Here is a 24819-nt window from a genome sequence, read left to right as displayed (position 1 = left end):
TACTCTTCCTCTCCCATCATGCCAGATGTTGATCTTCCTGTTAAGGTTGTTAGGATTCTTCTTAAGAATTCACTACCCAAATCAGCTTTTTCTCTATAAACTGGTACTTCTTCTTGTCCATATTTTCCTGTAGCTTTTGTCATCTGATTAAGGTTAATGTTAGTTGTCTTTATTAAAGAAAAATTTTATTAAAGGGATTTTATATGTGCTTTCTTTTTAATTTAGAAACAATTCATCCTAGTCTTAGTCATTTAAATATTTACATGGGACATATCTGAGTAACCTTTCTAAATCTTGTGTTATTGAAGCTTGTAGGAAGCATCTAGGAAGCTTTCAATACTCCAGACAATGCGTTAGTAACACCATATGTTTGGGAAAACACCTTTCTAGAGTATGTTAGAGTATGTTTAGATACCACTGTAGCTACAAGCTTATTATTATAATATATAATCTGTTTTAATACTTTTACACTTTTGTCATTTTATATTTATCTAAACTAATTTCTAAATATTGCCTTATATAATTTTCTGTAGATTTTTTTAAACACAAAGAAAAACCACAAACCTGTAGCTGCTCCTTTGTTCAAACTTCCAGTCAGAAACTTAACAATATTGTCTCAGTTATTTTGTTAGATTTTTTCTCCTATACAATTCTAACGTGTCCATCTTCTTCCAAAGTAAAGTGTTACAATTTGCTTGAATAGCTGTAGAAATCTCCTTCTAGTTCTACAAACATGAAAGTTAAGTATGCATAAATTTCATTGTGTATGATAACAGTCATGGAAAGTTCAAATTTTTAATGGTAAGAGGCATGTATCATAAGAAAATAATCTTTGAAAGTCGTATAAACTTCCCTGATTTCTGATTTGTTTTGCTTAATTTAATTTATTAAAGACACATAACTAGGCAGCTAATAAAAGACTTTCTTTCCCAATCTGTTATGTTTAAATTAATGCTCTGTTCTGCCTACTATCTGGCATACAAACAAATATCCATTAACTTTACTCTGAACAGTTTCAAAGGTCTGTCTTATGCTATAGGTTGCAAGACTAGGGATTAAAGATAAACTTAGACAGTAGCCCAGGCCATTTTACATAAGCTCTGGAGCTCCCCAATAATGTCATAGTCCACAACCTACATGAGTTGTGGAGGCATGCTAAGTTAAAATATACACTTAGGTGGGAACAGGTATCTTTTCAGCATTTTTCTGTAACAACTGTCCAAATGTATTTCTGATTTCAAATTAATGGAAAAGCTGTCTTTTTTAGTAAGCCCTGATGGTCCAAGAGTATTATAGACACACTACTAATTGTACAATAAAATGTATGCATCTGTTTTCAACCCTCTGTTGACTTTTTTCACTGCACTGCAAACTTACATTAATATGACATTTTGATTACAAATTCTCAACTTCTGTTGCCACAGTTTTGTATTAATTTTTGCTGCAGTAAGTTGAATTATATAATGGTGGCAGCAATACAGTGTGAATATGTTTCATGCAGACAAACTGTAACTCTTGGGTTTAACTCCAAAATAAATTTCCATCTAAATTTACCTTCTTGGGAGTGAAGAGTTGTGGAAAAAAATAATCTTATAGTAGTTCATAAATTCAGTTGCTAAATGGAAGGTAATTGTATTTTGATTTTTAACAATCTCATTTCATCTTTAATGTGGAATGCTGGAATCTACAAAGTTTACTAGAAGTTCTAGGAATGTTAAAATTCATTAGCAAATAACCTGGAGTTTTTAAAAATTGGCATGGCATCAGGTCTTAAAATAACAGGTAGATTAAATAGTAAACAAATTGCAGTTAGATGTAAGTTAACTTTCTTACAGACTTCTACTATTTCCTATCATGGCCTGGAATTTGAATACTTAAGTAAAGCTGAATCCCTGCATCTGTGTTAGGAAAAATGGTTGAGTATAGGATGCCTGGCACTGATTGATTAAAATCAGTCCAGATACAAGGCATCCTCCACTCACCAAAGCAACAAAGTTTAGAGCTTTAAATACCATCTAGAATTTGTGTGTGAGGCAGGCTGTGTTAGTGGCAAGTCGCAGCACACAGCTGGAGTTTTAGGACAAAGTCATTGCTAAAGACAGATTCCACTCTTTAAACACATATAGAATTTTCTGTATGGTATGCTATAGTAGTATTGGTATTTTTTATTTTAGTGTAATTGCTGGATTCCTTAGTGCTTATTGATTTCCATTTCCTTTAAAGTAAGTCTAGGTGACTAATTTAGATGTAGGCTTCTACAGTGTTAACATCTACTTCTGGTAGATGAATTCTGCCACAAATGTCTCTCAACTTCTTTTTGTAGCCTCTGAAAAGCAGATGAAGTTAGTTTGCAGAGAGTCTTCTGAAGAGCATCTCCAGCCCTTCAAGGAGAAATTAGAGGAATTCTTCCAGAAAGGTAACCACATTTGAAAAAAAAAGAAAATATTGGCAAATAGTGTAGTGATTTACAAAGTTATACATAATGTAAGCTGCATTAAATATCTGTTGCCTCTGAAAATTCCTGCTATCTGTTATGGATTATGTTCTTAATGTGCCTAATATATGTTAAGAATAATGGTTACACAGATCTTGGACATCACTTGTCAAAGATAATTGTTCCCTTCATCTCACTCATTTCCTATTGATTATTTTCTGCTTTGTTCTTTATCATTATTTGTAGGCAAAATTAAAAAGATACTCATCCTAGACCAAATTTATCAGAGGGAATATAAAGCTTCAATTTTATAAAAGACTAGAATGAAAAATACCCTTCTAGAGAAAGTCCACATATATACATGAAGTAATGGCATCTTTTATCAGTAGTGTGGGCTTATGAACTGACTAATTCAGATTTAAAGATTTTGTCTTGTGTGAGACAGAAATAGGCATAAAGAAGTGATTTACCAGGGTAGAGTCTGGAGACAACAGGGGTGAGATCCAAGGTACAATTTAATCATCAGTTCAAGACAATGTAAATGCAGGTTGCTGTTGTTGAAAAGAACAGTCCTGCTCTCTCCTGTTTCCCAGATTCTGTGTTCCCAGTCACCTGCTTCTACCAGCACCATTGTCCCGGGAGCTGTGCAAAATAGACAAGGGAATAGATTTTTTTTTTCCCCCAGGTTGTAGGAGTACAGACTATTTGGGTAAAGAGAGTAAGTGCTGCATTTCTGACGACTATATTAAGAATTGTTAAGAATTAAATATTACCAAAGGGCTAGTATTTCTCACAGAAATCGTGAACAATTTAACAATTTACTGTTTGAGAAGTCAAGTGAACTATCTGAATCTACTAATCCAGTCAGAATGTTTACTTACTATTAGTGATTATTCAGATTGTTGTAATAATTTATGAATTAGCTTAATCCTTTTTATAAAGATTGTCCTAATGTATTTTTAATAACTTTATTTCATGAGGCTATCGTATTAAATACTTTGATAAGTGAAAACAGTGTTTTAAAAGTAGCGGTCCCTGTTAAATTGTACTGTTAAATAAGCTAATATTCTTCTTCACCGTTCTCCCAGGCCATGGAGCTCAATGGAAATATTTATTTGATATATTTTTTCTTTTACTTGCCAGTGTATTTGGACAGTATTAAAGCTGCAAATTTATTTCCACAAAACTTGTAAAACAAAAAAAATGTAATGGAAATCTTTATGTCAACTGCAGGACAGTTGTAATGTCTTTCCAACTTACTTAATTGGAGATTTTCACTTACAGTTTAACAATAACATCAAGATTGAGATAGTACTATATATATTTCTACAGAACCATTATGATCTCCAGCATGCTTCTTGATCTTGCTTGCCGTATTGTAGCAGATCAATGTAATTGTATCTTGTATAGATTAATTGATTCATTGTATTGTATGAATTACCCTGTTAGAGCAGCTCAGAAATGAACAGTCTGTATACTTTCCTCACTACTGGCCAGAAATACATCAGAGCAGAGCAGTCAAAATGATAGACTCAGGTATAGATCTGGACATAATTCAATTTTGCCCAGGTCTTGCCAAGACCCTAACCAAATGGTGTTTTCCACGATCATATCACAGATTCTGTAATTCTTATTACACCCTGGATCTCTTGAGGACTGTTGTGGTTAGTCTGGTAGGCAGCTAAGCACCACACAGCTGCTCACTCACTCCCCCTTGGTGGGGTTGGAAAAAGGGTCGGAAGGGTAAAAGAGAGAAAACTCATGGGTTGAGATAAAGACAATTTAATAGGGAAAGCAAAAGCTGCGTGCACAAGCAAAGCAAAATAAGGAATTAATTCACTACTTCCCATCAGCAGGCAGGTGTTCAGCTATTTCCAGAAAAGCAGGGCTCCATCACGCGTAACCGCTACTTGGGAAGATAAACACCATAACTCTGAACTTCCACCCCTTCCTCCTTCTTTCCTCAGATTTATTGCTGAGCATGATGTCATATGGTATGGGTTATCCCTTTGGTTGATTTGGCCAGCTGTCCCAGCTGTGGCCCCTCCCAACTTCTTGTGCACCCCCAGCGTACTTTCTGGGGGTCAGCATTAGATATAGAGAAGGCCTTGATGCTGTGCAAGCACTGTTCAGCAATAGCTAGAACATGGGTATGTTATCAACACTGTTTTGGTCACAAATCAAATACACAGCACCATATGAGCTGCTATGAAGAAAGTTAACTCCACGCCAGCTAAAACCAGCAGAAGGAATAGCAAATGCATATCACCACAGTCCCAAAAAATAAAGGCAACACAGTACCTGATTTCTCCTGCAAAGCTGAGCTACCCTACTTTCTGATGAGTGGAATATGATAAAAATACCCAATTGATCTTGGAAGAAGATTAGTTCTGCTTTAGAGAAAATTGCAATTCAAGTGTGCGTTATCATTTCAAATAGAAAAACATATTCCTCCAAATATTTGCCATGTTTATGCCTATCGATGTGGAAATCGAGATCTATTTATCTTTGTCAAAGTAACAGAAAATTTTATCCTTATGTTTATGAATTACGTATATATTTTTAAAAAAGACAGGATATATTCCTGCACAGTGTCCTGGGACAATGAGTTATTTGTATAAATTACTAAATTTGTTGGATACTTTTTCAGGTTCCAGGTTTTTTGTATTCTAGAAAGAGCAAAAACACAGGGATGGATTACTTGTCCACTTTTTTTCTTATGTTCCCTTGTTCTCCTTTTGCTTTATAATATTATGTTTCATGGTATCTAATCAAACACATTTAATTTTGTCTAATTTAACTTCTCATCTTTTGACATTTCCGTTTCATCTACTTTTTCTGAGATGAGTTGTCAAGGTTCTCAGATCCTATAATTATTGATCCTATTTCTCCTTCAGTCACCTGATTAATTTGAATCGTTATAATTAGTGGGTGGTACTTTCTGTGGCATTAGAATGGAAATCCTATAAAATTCTACACTGAAGATAGGTAAAAATAACACAGAAACCCATCTTGATTTATGGTACTGGAATAGGCATTGGACAAATGTCAAGCTCAGAGGTTCAGTTTAGATAAGTGTCTGGAAACTCAGCTGCTTCTCTGAAATTAGGAGTTAACTGATAATACTGAGCATCCGTTAAACATCTGCTTTTAGTTTTGTTTGTTTAAAAAAGAGTCGTGGCTGGTTTAAGCAAATGTAAGAAAAAATTGTCTGTTATCTTTCTGCCAGCTCACAGCAAGTATCCAAAGCTCAGATGCTTTTCTGAAACTTCTGGCTTGAACATAGGGCTGGAACTCATAGATATTCAGGTTTTTCTCACACGCACAATTTCCCATCATTTCTAGTCAATGCTAAGTTGGAAATACTGTAAGAAAAAAACCATATTGATTTGCTTAAACTGAATTGTTTACATTTCCTAATTACAATTAATAGCAATTAGATCTAATAGTCACTGTGTTGTAACAAAAAACACTGAGAGTGTTATGGAGACTGACATTCTAAAATGCTAGAGGGGATAAACTGTACTTCTGCTGATGTCAGTGCTGTTTTGTATAACTGGATGTAATGTAGCCTAGTGCCTTCAACAGGGAATTAGGTGCCAGAACCTTTAGGTTCTATTCCCAGTTTAGCTGCTTGACGTGTGATGCTAGAATAGAATAGAAAAGTAAATTTCTTTTTCAGAGAGCGTTTCACTTTTCTGGTACACAGAATGTTAAATAATGATTCTTGCTATTTTTTGTAGTGAAAGATAATCTTTGTCAAGTTCTTTGTGATTCCCACATGAAAGACATCATGTATAAACTGTGTTAATACTTCATTAGCTGTATTTGATATGCCCATGCTTTTTGAAAAGGGCTTACAGTGTGGAAATGGTCTTTAGTAGATTTAATTATATTATATGCAACAAATTATATTAGCTTTACTATAATATGGTGACCTAACAATTACTATAAATTAATACTTACTTCCTGTTTTTTTTGTTTCTTTTGTGTATTTTTTTCAGAAACATGTTCATAATGTTTTCCATTTAAATTGCCATGATATGCAAAAAGAACTTTGAAATCATGTAATTAATGGTTGGTTTGGAATGTTCCTTAATTTGTTAAATTCTTGCTCAGAACTGCTTAGAAGAAAACTCCTCTTTTGATACGAAGCTATCTCACACAAGAAAATCAGAATAGTTAGATGAATATGAGAAAGATGCAAAATACTCTGTTTTGAAAAGGAGAAAAGAAAGAGTTTGGTTACTGCAGCTATGAAGCTCACTAGAAGGATGCTGGCCAGTAGCCATTGGTGTTAGTCTTTCATGACATTTTTTATTCTCCTTGTGCATTCTCTCAAGAATAATACAAACCAGAAAGTAAATGACATACAGGAGTAGGCGACTAACCTTAATAAAATTTATTTCTTTTTTTGCCACTTGACTATTTCATATTGTTTGTCCATTTTAATAAATGTGGAAATGCATAACACAGATTCATGCAGGATCTTGCAAAATCTGGTCCCAAATTCCCCTTCATTGGTTCCAGGTCAGAAAGTATGTAAAAACTTTAATCTGGGCTTGTTTTCCTCCCTCATATACTGGAATGTGCAAATCAAAAAGTCTTTATGCTTCATAGCAGTTAGCATAGGAAGAGCATAGCTGCCTCTCTTCATTTCTCTAAGAATAAAGCATCTTGATGGTGAAGAAGATGCTATTAAAGGAATTCATTTAGTTTACAGCAGATTCTGGGAAGCAAGTAGTCTGATGTCAAGACAGAACAGTTTTTGAAAATCATTAATAGTGGAAAGCAAAGCTGTTTGGGAAAGGCACATGATACACTGAAGTGTCCAAGGTAACAAGCAAGACAGAGAGGGAGGGATTTGTCAAATAGAGTGGATCTGTTGAGATTAATCCCATAGTAAACAAGATTGTCCTGTGTTTAGAATTCTAGCCTAGCACTTAGGAAACATTGGTTAAGTTCATTGCTTTGCTACAACTGCTGTGTGTCTTATACTACATAAAAGATCAACGCTCTGCAGTCATGGGACTATACAATAGGAAAATAGAGTCATAGACCAAGCTACTCACCACAGCATTATGTCAGGAGGTAATGCATTTTTCAGAGAAGGTTAGCAACCACATGGAAAATGTCAATAAATCTGATTCTTACTGCTGAGTGATTTCTTCTTAATAATTTTAGCCAGGCTGCAGTAGCTACCTGGGCATGCATCCAGTCTATTGAGCTTTTTAATGTATTTCTGGTGCAGAACAGGAGCTTTGATCCACATTTCCTCATTTGCCTGTTGGAAGGCACCATAGAGAATTGTTGAGGTAGTCCAGTGGGAAAGAAAATAAGAAATAAATTCTATTAAGGCTAGCCCCCTTCACTTGTATGTTAACTACTTTCTGGTTTATATTATTCTTGAGGGGATTATACCAAGAAATTAAGAAATGTTATGAAAAAACAACATCCAAGTGTACTGGCCAGAAACTCTGATCAAAACTGCTACACTCTCTGACATGAGAATAGGGAGGATAAACAGGGGGACTTGTGTGATTCCGTAACATACCTGGCTGTCTAAAAAGGCAGAGAGCTACCTCCTGGCCTTTTCAAATGTGTGAATCAATTTCACATGAAGTATTTGATCTAGATTACTGCAACTACGTAAAGAATTGTTACTTCCTTTCTCATGCATGTCCCCATGCCTTCATGCCTCTCTATCAGTTCCACTTTCATAATTTTATTTCCAGAAAAATAATTTCTTCTGTTTAAGTAACAAATTCTCATTGGATACTGTGACTCTGTATTTTCTTACAAATTTGTTCAGCAGTAAGAAGATGAAATACCGATTCTTTATTTGTAATCACTGGTTTTTAGATCACAGAGTTCTAAGTGAAACCTTGTTGAAGTATATTTGATGTCTTTTAACTAAATAATTGAAAGCCTAAATCATTTAGATCTTGATTTCAAGCTAGCATCCAGGAAAATATTTTTATTATTGTTCATTTTCATTCCTAATATCCCTACTCAAAAAATTTTATTATCACGTTACTTGTTACCATCTTAAATTTATTTTCACCCAACTTTACTTGTTTCCATTTTCTTCCTCAACAATACATAAAATACCATCTTACAATAGCTTTCATATAAGAAATTTGCGCCACTAACTTTTCTTTAACTACACTGTAGTATATTTCAGCTGGCAGACTTTCAGTTTCTTGTTGATTATTTCCTAATTGTTCCTGGGTATAGAAATATTCCATCTTAAATGTTGTTCTTGTGCTATAGATGTTCATACGTGGTGACTTTTTCTCTTCATCTAGTAGCACCTGTTGTATTAACCCAGGGAAAGCAACCTTCCTTTCTTAGTTTATAGCCCCATACGTATTTCGAGTGTAGAGGATGATAGGATAGTATAATTTCTTATATTACAGCAAAAAAAAGTAACTCAAAGTAACTTTGAGTTGAGTAACTTGAGTTACTCAAAGTAATAAAAAAGTAACTTTCCACTCAAAATTCTACTGCTTTTCAATCAAAGCAGTCTATGAAGTATAAAGCAGGATGCTAACGTCATTTTATAGTAGTGAATCAGAAGTCAAGAATACTCCAAGACACTATTATCAGTACCACTTTCACAACACAATAATATTTCTTATTTCTCTCTTACTGTCAACAGGACATACCTTTATAAATTTTAATATAGTCAAAGATTAGGAAGACATTTACATTGGCACTTATTTCCTTTAATAGTCTGACAACATTATATTATTGTTTTTAAAACAGATGTAGAGATTATGTTTTAAGTCTTTATTCATATCAATTTGGTAGAGCTTGCCTGTAATGACTTCCCAAAATATCAGAAAACCCTGAGAAATATTTAAAATTCTTGCTTCTCTGCAATAAAAATATAGCTTTTCTTCCCAAGAAGAATATTAACAGAAAGAAAGAAAAATATTCCAAAACTGCATATGAAACTAAGTCACATACTTGTCTTCCCACTAGCGTTGTACTCCTCTACCTTAATCTACATATCGGATCATGGTACTTGTGTTCCATTTTATTTGTCAAGCTCTTAAACGTTTTAATGCTGAATAAGTGAAGCAAGAAAATCAAGAATAATTTTTAAGATCACCGAATTTCAGTAACAGCTGCCTTTTAAAATATGGTGTGTAAACAACAGCAGAAGAGCAATAGCATTTACAAGGATCTTACAGTTGCCCTGATTTTCTGTAACCTGCAATTATGAAGCTGTTCCTGTCAACCAAAAAAACATATCTCTGTAAAGATAACCAGTTCTACAGGACATCAGACTCTCTTGCAGATTCTGTGACTATCCAGTCTGCATATCAAATACTGATTCTTCCTTTTGTGAATAAACTGTACAAATATGAAGACTTTTAACTTCAAAGCTTTATTTTCTGTTCTACTTATCATAACTCTTTTTTCCCCTTCATTTGTTTTCACTGAGATGTTTTATTATCTCTGCCACACATATGCAGTTCTCACATTAAACAGTGTGGGAGGATATTTATGTCAAGTGTCAAACATGAAAAATATGTCATACTTCCTTGCAGTGATAATGTTTGCTTAAAACTTTTTATCCTTCCCAGCAATGACATTACAGACCAGGCAAAGTTTGTGTTTAGATGTGGAACGCTGTTTTATATGCCAGCAGCAGAATTACTTTAATCTTTCAAACTGTTTGTGACAGTCATAACTGTTTTCATCACTCCAAGATCGTTGTATTTAAACAGATGAAAGAGTGATTTACATAAATTGGCATGAGTCTGCAAAGCACAGAACCTTATTGCTGTGGTACTCTGAGATTGTATAGTTAGACAATAGTCTCAGTCCATATGACACCAAATAAGGTGTCCTGGAATGTGATTGCATCCATATGCCTCTAACTAATGCAATATTGACAGTGAGCTGATTCAAAGAACAAGAATTTGCTCTGAAATGAATGTTTCCTCCTACACTACAAGAAGAATTACCAGCATCAAAGTCCTGAAAATTGATGTTAATTAAAACTATGACTTTTCAGGAAACTTTCAATTGATTATTTTTGAGACAGATATACATCAAATTGCTATAATCAGTTCCACTATATCATGACTTACTATAAAAATTGGAGGGTTACATTCCCTTAGAATGTGTAATATAAATGTAATTTAGAAGGACTTGTAAGTAAAAATGCGTCATCCTCTCTTAGAAGACAAGGAAAGAATCTCTTAGAGACAACAGTTCCTTCTAGCTTCTTTTCAATTTGATTGTGTTATACTGAATTACTGTGGCTGCTGCAAAGTCACTGGTATTTCATGATAGAGAAGGATTTCCTATTAATAGCAACTGAGTGACATAATGAATGTTAGTTTGATACCCTTGATTTAATACAAAAAATTATGATGTATATGACAGTTATAAAATCTATACCTAGAGTTACAAATACCTTCAGTACAACCACTATCAGCTGTCTCGAGTCTAACATTCTCTTTAAATTCTCATTGAAACCTTATTTTCTGTTCAGTTCCACTGGATTTCTTCCAGTGCCTGTATCATAGGTTTATAGGTAAACAGAACCATAGGTTATATATGTTGGTTTTTCACAGGAATCCTATTAGGCTATTCTTTTAGTCCAGCTGCTTTCTTCTTCTTTCCTGTATTCTTATGAATTTCCTGCATGATTTCCTATTTATCTTCTTCTTGTGTCGTTATTCTCTGTGCTGCAGTCAGCGCCACTAGCATGCAGTTTATCTGGATTTGCTCTGCTATTTACATCTTTGTCTTACCCTTTTTGTGCTGATACTGAAAGTCAGTGAACTAATAGAGTTTAAATCCCTGTCAAAGCTTTCCTTGGCAGGAAAGCAGGATGCTCACTGATTAATTACTTTAGATTATATATCCTATGAGCAAGTGCTTACATATATGGAAGCTATTACTGCAAGGACAGAGCAGAGTCAAGAATTGGAAAGGATTGGATAGACGAGATTAATGCACTTAATAAATAACAAAAGGCCCAAACACACTTGCTCTCAAAAGACTTTAATACCTACCATCACCTTACGTTTGTCCCCTGTACTCTGTAATTTCACACCATAGTCTTTGGGTTAAGCTTGGAAATACCCTTCACTGCTACCATAATACAAACTGATTATGACAATAACATGCTTAATCTGATATGCATTTATGTAGAACTTCTCTGTAGACTTTCATAATTTTGGTATGTTCATCATTTTTCTCAGTTATGTTTTGTCCCTGTGCAAACATATGAATATCCTTATTTAATGCTTTTGAGCATGATTGATAAAAATACTAGATGCTGAAAATTTCAGCAGGAAATTGGAGCTCTCTGGATTAGGTTCTGTTATGGTGTAAACTGTGTTTTCCTTTTTTAAGCAATGATAACAGGTAAAATCTGTAGGCCAGACAGGAAATAGCCATCAGAAGGAAGCTTCTTTCTAAGAAAAAAAGATAAATAAATTTGACACCCAAACTTGTTGAACAGGATGTAGCAGGACCATTTGTTTTGAGAACAAAAATAACAATCACAATGTTCATAGGGCAATTCTCAGAAATTTGAAGCTAGTTAAAAGACAAAGCACCAGGTTGCTACTAAGCTCTCAAAATTGCAGAACGACAGAGTAAAAACATATGGATGATAGAGTGTTGTAAGATTACAGCTGTGATAAAAGACAGACTTCTAAATGTAAGAAAAGTCTTCATTCAACCTCTCCTGCAACAACTTCTGTGATATCTTTGTGCCTAAATACTTCAGATGCCAGGGCAAGATATTTAAAAATGTACCTTTGTCCTGGGTAGAGCCCTTACAGTGCTGCTTTGTGAACACCTTGACAGAGGTAGAGAAATCAGTAGTTTTATTTCTCTTAAGAGATGTATGTATGGAATTGATTGGAACAGTACTTCTTTCATGGCGTGTAAATCAATTCAAACTTTCTAGCATCAGGATTTTTCAGCTATCTAAACTTTGGCCCAAGTCAGCTACTTTGAAAGTGTCTAAAAAATATTTCTTAAAGGACTTCTTTTCAGCTACTGTATAGCATATTTTAGGATATAGCTATTTGTACAAAGCATGTGTATAAAGTCTTTCATCTTGAGAATGCCTTACAATCTGAAAATTCCCTCCACAAAGTGTTGCCATCTCTGGTACGGAACACGGTATCAGAGAGGGTCCTAGTGCCCTAGGACAGGCAGGGAAACCTGACTAGGCACAACAGTGTAGCTTCTGTGGCCAAGCAGAAAACTTTAAACATTAAAGAATATAATGCTAAAAGGAAAAACTCGCTATAAAATGTATTTGGTTTGATTATCTATAGAGTTACCGGTACAGTTTATCAGTAACTGTTTATAATGTGTTTCCTTACCTTGAGTTTTGCACAAAGGGCCTGACCCAGCATTGACTTAGAGTCGAATGGGAGTTGGAGAAGGCATATTTATGTTTAAGATTATTTCAGCTTTCCACATCAGGGATTCTTTCCTTACGTGTAAATGGGCAGTTCCTAGGACAGAGAATCCCCAAGCTTAATTAGGAGAGCTGACTACATTTCTGTTTGAAATAATGGTAGGGGAACTTTGACTTTCCTGCCTTTTAAATGCCAGTCATTTTTCATTTTAATGTAGTTTGATATTGATTTGGTTTTGATGTGAATGAGGTAAATTGTCTCAATATTTAAAATTTCTTTTCAAATTTAAAAAAATATTTCCAAACGTTTTATAACATTTCCAAAAATGTTGTAAAATAAGTTCTCCTATTAAATATTTGATGTAAAGAATATTCTGCCATTATAGATGGAGATGCATCAAATTCCAAAGTATATTATTACTTTTACTCTGCATATGATTTTTTAAGTCCACTCAAGACTTTCTTGTTCTAATGGAGAAAAAAATCAAGAGGAATTAAGCTCATTATGACTGGGTTATTACAGCAGAATGAATTTAGATACAAATGATATTGGTATGGTTTGTGTTAATTATCATTCTCAGAAGTAGTTTTTGTGGTTTTTAATAGATAAGATCGAATCAAAATGGTAGTCAAATAAAACTTCAACTATGACTACAATCATATTTAACTCTTCTAGTAATAGGTCAGTTGGAATTGCCTCCATTTTTTAGGATTTCAGTTACCTGATCATTATCTTGTATTTCTAGTCTTCTGTCTGCCTTTTGCATGGACCTACTATTATTATTGAGTAAAAGCCATTTCCAAGAGATAGGAGGTACCTCATAAACAATAAGGTAATAATAAAGGCCCAGAGGTACACTGAGCAGAAAGTCTCCAATCACAGGCTTAGCTGCTGCATTCACATTGCCTAGTCCTGTTATGTATTACTCATATTCTCTTCTTTCCTTTTACATAAGGATAAACATGAACATGTAAAAATGTTAACATCCACCGGGGGAAAAAAAAAATATGGATACTCCCAGCATAGAGATCCACTGCGGGGGAAAAAAATATGGATACTCCCAGCATAGAGTTCTACAGAAAATGAGCAAGCTGTAAAAAAACCAAAATAGATCAGGTAGATGCAATAATAATTCTTGTTATTTTCCCAGTCTTAAATTAAGCTAACATGATTTTTTTTTCTTTTGTATACACTCTCATTTCTCTCATCATCATAGTATCAGAGTGCTTTCTAGGAATAAATTAAATGACCTGACTAATGTGTCACACATGCTTCACTTTTCCTGTCATCCTTTCCCCATAAGGAGAATAGTAGGGTTTTTATTTAGAAATTGAGAGATCCTTTTTTAAAATACATTCTTCTATGTGTTTATCACAAAGAAGGCAAGCTCAGAAAAAATGTATGCCTTGTACTTGAATGCAGTTTGGTGTTTCTTGTAAAAACATTGATTAAAAGAATCCTAACAAAATACTTTTTAAAGTTAGTATCCTGTATTTTATTTGTGGCAAGAAGAATAAATACTGCAGGTCCAAGTTTGCCTCTTTTTTACATTTTGTTTCAAATTACAGGCCTTTCAAACTAGCTAGATAAGTTTTCCTGCATAAATCTAAGTTGTAGAACTTTGAGTTAAAAACAAGAATTAAGTACATTGGTAGTATGAAATAATTTGACAAATATTTGTGATTTTGTAGAGGAAATTGCTACATTTTTGTTTCGGAAACTATTGAGCCTATATTATGATATATATTTTTTTAACAATCAGTTGTAACTATTTGTGTAGAAAGCGTGTAGTCCAACAGAGGTGATTTTTCCATTGATGTGTTCTTTAAGTAGAAGTTAAATAAGACACATATGCTTTTTCATAAAGACATATATGATTTTTGACAATATAAATTCTTTGTTTTGTACTGGTTCTTTCTTGTTTAATTCTACCATAATCTTCATAAAAAGGAAGGTTGTTGGTTAAAAATTCAGAGTTTTATTGAAAGAATTTTTCTCTCTTGTATAAGGCATACAATTTTTTTTTTTTTTTTCTTAAACAAGATCCTGCTAGAGCTTCTCCAAATTCAGTTTTGATTCAGGTATGATGAAGACTAAAACGTTGAACTTTAGAGGCCAAATTATATCAAGTTCAGCGATGTTGATAGATAAATGTGGAAGTTTGCTGTATGCCTTGTTATACCTGATTTGTAGTTTTATAAGAAATTTTCAAAACAAGGAGTGTTCATTTGGCACATTTCACATCACTAAAACACAGTTATGGATACTAAAAAAAAAAAATAATAGGCAAAATCTATCTTAATATTTCACCTTACTTTTAAAAGTGGATATCTGATATCAATACTTAGATTTAATTTGATTTTCATTTTGATTTGATTTACCCTTAAATATGGGTAGCTGTGTATTTGAGAATCAGTTTGGGCTTGAAATTCTCCTCCCCCATCCTGTCTATATGGCTGAACAAAAAGGGGAAGGTGACTGTCATACTTCCAAGCAGCACATTTTTAGAAGTTCAGAATGATTAAATTCGTTCTCAATAATGTAGTTTTTCTGCTCATGCTTTTTATTGACGGTCTTTGTTTCTTAAGGAACCTTCATTGCTTTTTTTATTTAAACAAAAACCTAGCAAAGAAACAGATGTGTCCCATATAAAATATGCAATAAATCTTGTCTCACAAATTCTTTGCTCTGAACTTTCTGACAGAAACTGTCAAATATCCACTTTAATTCTAGTATAAAATGTTCACTTTGTGTCATGGCGCCAACCACCATATGCTGGAATAAAGTCAGTAACCAGCAATAAAAAAAGGCAACATACACACCTTTGAAACAGTACAAGCAATCAACAGTGAGAAAGGTCTATATAAATCTATGGAGAATTAATCTCAGCTTTGCCACTATCCTGCTGTGCATTTACAATGAGACTTTGCTCCCGACCACCAGAAGTGGCTTACTTTGCAGGAGGAGTGTATCCTAATGAGGGCAAAATGTATGGAAAACAAAGCAGCAGCTTTTAACCCCCCACCCCAATCCTTTGGATCACCTAGAAGAGCATGTCCTAGTGTGTTCAAACATGTGGGGCCACTACACATCACGCATTGCTGTACTTTAACTGATCATGTGAAACCAATCTCGACTGAGCTCAATCAGCAGAAATAACTTTAGCTTCATAAATCTTTGTTATCATTCCACAGGAGGAGGCAATGCTACAGCTTTTCTCTCCTAAAAGTTTTCAGGCCACAAATTTCACAAGCTTTTCTGAAATTAGTTTAATTATATTTGTATAATTATTCATTCTTTACCCACCAGATTAGCTCTTGGTTCACCATCAAATTAACTTTTTTTTTTATAGCCTTCTTGTGATTTTGAGAAGACCTCCTGCTTTATATTGGTTTTAATAATCAGTCAACTATTTAAAAGCATTGTCCTTGGTATAAAAATGTGCTGATCCTTAAAGTTTTTACTTCTGCTTACAACAGGAGATTGTAGTTACAGATAATCTGTATAGTTAGTTTTCCCAAACACAGAACAGATTGGATTTAACCTTGTTCAGTTTGAAAGGATTAGAACTAATTTTTCAGTTCCATAAACTGTTTAGATACATTTAGTCATCGCAAAGATTAATCTTAGAGTTAGACCACAACATTATAAGAGTTTATTAAAAAGAAATTCAAATTAGAATATATTTCTATAGTGTTTAAGTACTAATAGGCTTTAAAAAATATTTATTCTCTAGAACCACAAGTGTGGGAGAATGAGGGATTAATGGCTTGATTGCATTTTAACAGAATGCAGTTTCAAATAATTTAATTGGAATAAATTGAAAAATATAATGCTAATTCTTGCTTTGTAATTAATAACTCCAGAACACAGGAAAGTAAGACTAATGTTAGTCCTAATTTTAATGAAACAATTACGTTTTTGTGTAGAAGCTAACTGAAAAAATAGCTTTAATTTAAAAATCTACTCTCATAGAATACAATAGAAGCATCATACTAAGAAACATACATTTTAAGAAATACAGGACTATGAAAATAAATATAATTTTTTTTTTCTTCATAGTTCTAATGTTCTGGTAAAATGACCTTCAACACTTTTTCTGGCACATTTATAAACAGCATTATCACTTTTAAAAGAAAACATAATTTCCTACATTTTTTATTACCTATGATAATAAACACTTTCTTGAATGTGTTGGTTGAGTGTGTTCTGGTGGTGTTCTGTGCCTCTGTGTGTGTACAAATGTCTACAATTTGTTATGGTTTAGTAACATTAAAAATACTGAATCTTTTATAATGTTTAACAATTTCTGTATGGTAAATGTTAATTAATTAGTCCTTGCCCAGTACCTAAGATACAGGTTGGTAACTAATATTCCTGATTACTTGTGGGGAAGCTTGTTTGTTAAGCAGCTTTCCAAGACTGCACAGAGACTCTTTGTATGATAGAAACATTTGTACATTTTCATCAATGGATGTGGGTTTCTCAGTTAAAAACAATTTTTATACCACTGCAAAGGAAAATAAACTTGTAAGGACTGTTGCAGGGAAACATGATTAAGACCTCATGGCAGCAAGTGTTCTGAAGATTGTTTTGAAAGGATTTAAGATGTCTATACCAGTATTTAAACCATTTTTAAAAAAAATTGCATAGCCAAATCCCATGTTAAAAATGTGACATTTTCTAATTTAGAGAAGAGGTAAAGGAAACAAGGCTTATGTGATCACACTGCCCGTTGATTGTTCCCCTGCCAATAATTTTTAATGCATTGGCCAATTTTGACCAAATGTAACAAAGTTAAAGATCCTAAGATATTAAGCTCCTAAAATCTCAGTAATAATATGTGGCTAAATAGACAAAAGTGACCCTATTAGCCTTCCAGGGAGAGAAAGGCTGTATCGTGAACTCAACCCTTAATTAAACATTAATGAATCCATCTGGGAACTAACTCTAAAGTACAGATCCACAGTGGGCCAAGTTTCATTGATTCCATTGCTCCCAGACCTTCTTGCTTAACTGATACCATAGGAGAAAGATCTCTTGATGGGCGTGGGATCATTTGTTTTGGGGACTTTTTGCATTCTAATATACTGGAATAGAAAACTATATTAGACATACAATGAAATATTTCCATGCAATTTCCAAGCTGTCTGTTAAATTCCATGAGTTCATAAAACCTACCAATTAGAAGTTAGTAACTAGCTAAAGAAAGTTAATCAAATAATACGTATTAGAAAAAGTAGTTGCTAGGAATCTGTACATAGAACGCTTAAGGTTTTTTATGATTTCTGAAATACAAAATTTTTATGAGACAAAAAAGCTTCTGCATGAGAATGGTGGACTGTAGCCACATGAAATAATTTGCAGTCATTAAGTACGTAATAGAAGCATCATACTAAGAAACATACATTTTAAGAAATACAGGACTATGAAAATAAATATAATTTTTTTTTTCTTCATAGTTCTAATGTTCTGGTAAAATGACCTTCAACACTTTTTCTGGCACATTTATAAACAGCATTATCACTTTTAAAAGAAAACATAATTTCCTACATTTTTTATTACCTATGATAATAAACACTTTCTTGAATGTGTTGGTTGAGTGTGTTCTGGTGGTGTTCTGTGCCTCTGTGTGTGTACAAATGTCTACAATTTGTTATGGTTTAGTAACATTAAAAATACTGAATCTTTTATAATGTTTAACAATTTCTGTATGGTAAATGTTAATTAATTAGTCCTTGCCCAGTACCTAAGATACAGGTTGGTAACTAATATTCCTGATTACTTGTGGGGAAGCTTGTTTGTTAAGCAGCTTTCCAAGACTGCACAGAGACTCTTTGTATGATAGAAACATTTGTACATTTTCATCAATGGATGTGGGTTTCTCAGTTAAAAACAATTTTTATACCACTGCAAAGGAAAATAAACTTGTAAGGACTGTTGCAGGGAAACATGATTAAGACCTCATGGCAGCAAGTGTTCTGAAGATTGTTTTGAAAGGATTTAAGATGTCTATACCAGTATTTAAACCATTTTTAAAAAAAATTGCATAGCCAAATCCCATGTTAAAAATGTGACATTTTCTAATTTAGAGAAGAGGTAAAGGAAACAAGGCTTATGTGATCACACTGCCCGTTGATTGTTCCCCTGCCAATAATTTTTAATGCATTGGCCAATTTTGACCAAATGTAACAAAGTTAAAGATCCTAAGATATTAAGCTCCTAAAATCTCAGTAATAATATGTGGCTAAATAGACAAAAGTGACCCTATTAGCCTTCCAGGGAGAGAAAGGCTGTATCGTGAACTCAACCCTTAATTAAACATTAATGAATCCATCTGGGAACTAACTCTAAAGTACAGATCCACAGTGGGCCAAGTTTCATTGATTCCATTGCTCCCAGACCTTCTTGCTTAACTGATACCATAGGAGAAAGATCTCTTGATGGGCGTGGGATCATTTGTTTTGGGGACTTTTTGCATTCTAATATACTGGAATAGAAAACTATATTAGACATACAATGAAATATTTACATGTAATTTCCAAGCTGTCTGTTAAATTCCATGAGTTCATAAAACCTACCAATTAGAAGTTAGTAACTAGCTAAAGAAAGTTAATCAAATAATACGTATTAGAAAAAGTAGTTGCTAGGAATCTGTACATAGAACGCTTAAGGTTTTTTATGATTTCTGAAATACAAAATTTTTATGAGACAAAAAAGCTTCTGCATGAGAATGGTGGACTGTAGCCACATGAAATAATTTGCAGTCATATTAAGTACGTATTACTCAAATTTGAAATTAAATACAATAGAAAACAAAAGAAAATGTAAAATGTTTTACACTGTGTGTATTCTCTCCTCTTTGCTATGTTTATATATGAACTCAATTCTGAAATAATCAGAATTCTTTTGTATAGAACTAACTTAAAAGTAATATTACTTCTCAAAAGATAGTTATATTAAAAGTAACTCAATAAAATAATGTAGAAATAGCAGAAAATTCAGGTTTTATGTATAGTTCTAGATAGATTTTTCTTGAGTGTATCTCTTCCTAGAACAGGATACACACCTCCTCTAGAATTTCTGAAACATCATAATTTGCTAAAACCTTTAAGATTATTGAGAAAGTCTATTCAATAATTAGAATGAAAAGTATAAATGTCTGAAATTACAAAATTCATTTTTACTGTGAGTACCTAATTTCTGAGAACTTTTATACCTTCTGTTGCTCTCTGCTTTATTATAGGATGTGTTTTCAAAAAGTAAAACAGTTCTAAAATTGGATTCAGTCTGTATGAAATTTAAAACTTCATCCCAGTAGCATATGATACTAAATTAGAAGTTGGATTTCCATGTCTTTAACAATTCCAAAACCCCAATTTCCATACTCAGTACCATACTTGTTCTTGTTAGTTAAGCCATGTTTTCAAAATACAATATATTCCAGTTTGATAATGAAAGAAAAAAAAAAAAGAGAAAATAAAGAAAATAGAAATGATGGCTTTCCTTCCATTTTCTGAGTTATTGAGTTACTTTTAATATAACTTGCATTATATGTGTATTTTCATGAATACTTGTTTATTTGCACTTGACATTTGTTAATTTGTTTAAAAGTTTCTATTAATTTGACTTCCATTCCCTTAAAATTCACATTTCAAGAGAGCAGATTCTGGCAGTGTCAGGTAATGAAATATATTTTTGTGTATCCAAATTGTTCATTTATAACATCTACAGTGTATTCTATTCATGACCTTCTTATGCAGGGCCCTATGTTATTCTAGATGGTAAGATAACACTAATAATAAAAAGATTAAATGGATGTTGATGATACTTACGAACACTTTGTATGAATTGTTAGCCACATCCAGTTGGCTTTGCTATCATCAGCTAAACAAACCTCATACTACATTGAAAACTACAGATTGTTTACTATGATAAATCAAGTGGCTGGACACCTTGGCTATAGTAAAAAAATAATCACAAATTTGATTTTTATGCATAAAAACTGTCCAAATGATCCAATTGATCTAAATCTTAGGATTCATCTACAATGATTTTTCTATATGGCTATGTGATGTTGTACTGGGTCTGGCTGGGATGGAGTTAATATTCTTCATAGCAGCTGGTATGAGGATGTGTTTTGGATTTGTGGCTAAAACAGTGTTGATAACAGAGAAGTGTTTTGGCTATTGCTGAGCAGCACTTGCACATTATCAAGGCTTTCTCTTTTTCTCACTCTGTCCCCCCAGCAAGTAGGCCAGGGGTGGGCAAAAGTTGGAAGGGGACACAACCTGGACAGCTGACTCAAACTGACCAAAGGGATATTCCATGCATGTAATATCATGCTCAGCAATAAAAAAGGAGGGGAAAGGATTTTAGGAGAGGTAGTCATTGCTCCAAAAGTGGCTGGACATCAGTCTACTTGTGGAAGGTGGTGAGTGATTGCCCTTGCATCACTTGGTTTTTTTCTTCCCCTTTTCTTCACTTATTGAACTGTCTTTATCTCAACCCGTAAGTTTTTCTCATTTTTGCTCTTCCTATTCTCTCCCCCATCCCACTGTGGGGGAAGGACGACAAGTGAGCAAGTGGCTGTGTGGTGCGTAGCTACTGGCCAAGGTCAACCCAGCAGGACTCTAAAATAACAATCCTTAGGAAAGCACACTTTCATTAGCTTGCTCATGATAGTTCTTTGCAGCTCAAAGAACTGCCATGTGCTAGCAAGCGCACCCCTGTGAAAATTTTGGTTTCCATATTATTACTTGTAGTCCAGTAAGTCTTGAGTAAAGGATTTCTTAAAAATTAAGTCTATTCGGAAAGTTTCACTGGTAACAGATCTATTGAAACCACAACCAAAGAAGGCTAAATTCATCCCGCTGTTGATCCTGCTGTTCTTTGTACTACTATAGTATCTAGGAGTTTAAACACGTCCAGAATATTGTACAAAAACAAAGAACATCTATATTGCTTTTGATGATCCTCTCTAGTCTTTTTACCCACCTAGAAGGCCACCTTTGAGCTTTTTCCTCCACTCTGCATAGTCCCTGATTAAACAGGGTTATTAAAAAGTTTCCCTCATATGACAATTGTACTTGAGGGTGGAGATATATATAATACACTTTTAGCCACAGAGTCTTCTGAGTTCAGCTTCTGATACCCAAGTATGTCAGCAATGGATAATTTTAAGAGATTCAGATCTCTGTTATCAAATGATGGTATGTCTTCATGCTTTAAAAAGACCAAGAAAATAAGGTCTATTGTTGCTTGTTCTCCTTACTCTGTAATGTCATAGAATGTGACATTTGGCACTTTGGAAAAAGATAACCCAACTGAACCTCTCTGGGGATATACTTTTCTTCCTCAACCCTTGATTGAGGGGCTAGTATGTTTCTAGGGCAGGTTCCATCTTTTTGACTACCTTTCAGCATGACTACTTAAGAGGTTTTAGTCTTGACTAATAAGGAAGGTGAGTTCTTGTGAGCCTAGAAAAGGTAATAACCTTTTGTCACTGTTTTAACAGCCTCTGTCCAGGCTCTATAAAGTTCAGAGAGAGGAATGTCATTAGAGGTTTTGTTTTGGTTTTGCATCTTTTGTTTTGGTTTGATGTGGGGTTTTTTTGGTTGTTTGGTTTTGTTGTTTGGGGTTTTGGGGGTGTTTTTTTTTGTCTATGTCTTATCCTAGATTCTGTCTTAATCTTAACTGTGGTTGGTTGGAAGACATGAGTCAGAAAAGACCTATTTCCTTCCTTGGGGCAAAAAAATCAAATACCTTGATTTAGGGTGGGGTTTTTTTTTCCCCCACAGGAAAACCTATAATTTACCAGTCTATAAAAGTTCATGAAGCATACATTTTTGAACCACATGAACTCAGCCTTGGAATATAAAACTAAGAGTTCTGATGTCTCCACCCTAACTGCTAGTTGTCTCAGTGTTCTCATAGTTTTGAAGATTGTCATTGCTCCAGAATGCTTAGAAAAGATATAAAAAGTTATGCATCAGATCTTTCAATTCTGAAAATAGTAAGATACTGAAAAATAAAACAACTGTAGTGGGTACAACTAGATCAGTAGACCTGTGTGAATTATCCTTCTTACATGCATTCATATACTTCAGGTCAGAGAGAAATACCAGAAGATTTATCCAGTCAGACTCAGTAAGTGTTAAAAATTTTCGCTAGAGGGGCAGAAGTAACTGTGAGATTTTAGTGCAGTTGTGTCTACCCATTTTTCTTTCTTTGTCCTCCCCTCTTAGAGCAAGTAGTTTCATCATTCTGTGCTTGCCTCTGTTAGTTACTGACCTTCTCCAACTTTCAGTCTGTGCCAGTATCCAATATTTTCTTTCCTTTGTTCTTTGGGGAACTATTTCATAGTAGCCAGATGCATGAAGAGGTCTTGGTTCTGTTGTAACTGGAATCTGCTATGCATATGTTAGACCCATTAAAAACAAATATTTTCTGGTAATTTCTCATTCTCAAAATAGTGTTTGGCATGCTGTTCAATCCTTAGCAAGTAGAATACATAGAAGAAATAAGTTGGGGGGTTTTTTTACCATTTCACTCCTAGTACTGTTTCACTCTTAGAACTGCTACAGGATCATGACTTTTCAAATGCTTACTTCTGCATTTCAGTAAAAGGAAGTCACCAGGAATATCTCAGGTTCATAAGGCAAATCCATAAGATCATAGCCCATTTATTCTCTTATTCTTTGAGCTAGATACAGATAGCAAGATGAACGGGACTAGTGGCTGGTCTTCAGAGTCTATAGCTGTCTGTATTACAAAAGGCTATTCTTACAGCAAATTAGAACTGCATGTTTTGTAAATACCTGTTTTCCTTTCAAAGCTCTTGTCTGTAGAAAGACACAAATCCTTAATTGATCCCGGTTTTCATATCTATATTCAAAGAATATATATTAAGATTGTCTGCTTATCATAGAACAGTATCTGATACTTTATTCAGGATATGGACTTAACCAAATCCAAACAGTAGAGCATATTAAGAACTTGCATTTAGATGTGAGACCAGACAGCAAATTTTACATCTGACAATTCCCTGTCATTTTCAAAGCTGGTCAAGCCTAATGACTCCAAGGCCAGATAGAAGGGTGTCTCCATACCAGATGCAGCTTATGGGAAGTCATTTTGAAGGATCTCTATGTACATAATCTGTATACATGTAATGTAGAACATCTACAGCTACATAATGGAATAATTTGGTGCAGGAGGATTGGACCAGCAGATTGAAGCAGCAGGGGTTGAGGCCAGTGTGTTTACAGTAGAAGTTTAAGCTTTGAGTTAGATTTAATCTGAGGTGAACATCTCCACCTCGTGTTTCAAAGCTGTCTGAAGACTCAAGCATTATTTTTCTCCTTTTGTCCCTATTAAGTATTGGAGTGCATTTGCTGTGGAGCTTCCTGTTTAGTTTCCTCCTAATGGAAATTAGTTTACAAGCACCAAAACTTATCTGTAAACCAAATCAATGCTCAGTAAATGGGGACAGTGAGGAAATTCACTTCAAAAACATCCTAATCAAAAAGCTAATTCCAATAGACACTGTATTTCAATGTTTACTGCAGTCATGTTTTTCTCCAATACAAGAAATAGAGAATGATATCAGGAGTCCATTTCAAAACAAACAAAATGTGCTACATGTGGTTAGGCTATAGAACACTTGCCACAGCAGTTTGTGGAAGCTAAAAAGCTTATAAAAGCTTAAGCAGAGAATGCGCAAGTTCTTGGGAGAGAATCCATTGAGAATTACATTGAAATGACATCCAGTGCAGGAAGCATTTTGTATGAACTACAGAACCTCAGAGGCAGAGAGAACACTCAGGGGAAGGATCGTGTGTTTGTCCTGGTCCTTAACTCTAACTGAGCACCTGCTTCAGTGTCTGCCAGAGGCAGGATATTAGGCTAGATGGATCCCTGTGCCAATCTGATATGGCTGTTATTACATTCTTAACTTAAGGAAACTGAGGAAACTGA

The 24819-nt window shown here is 34.1% G+C and overlaps 1 protein-coding gene across 1 annotated transcript in view; it reads left to right on the top strand.

Moving 5' to 3' along the window:
- Positions 1 to 24819, top strand: part of FMN1 (formin 1) — a 157833-nt gene that overhangs the window by 113699 nt on the left and 19315 nt on the right. The window contains 1 exon segment of the mRNA XM_009285818.1: positions 2324 to 2416. Within this exon segment, the coding sequence (XP_009284093.1) occupies positions 2324 to 2416 (93 nt within the window).

Source organism: Aptenodytes forsteri, unplaced genomic scaffold (genome assembly GCF_000699145.1).
Source record: "Aptenodytes forsteri isolate BGI_AS27 unplaced genomic scaffold, ASM69914v1 Scaffold124, whole genome shotgun sequence".
Lineage (NCBI taxonomy): Eukaryota > Metazoa > Chordata > Aves > Sphenisciformes > Spheniscidae > Aptenodytes > Aptenodytes forsteri.
The sequence above is the reverse complement of the archived record's forward strand: the minus strand, read 5'-3'. Positions and strand labels throughout refer to the sequence as shown.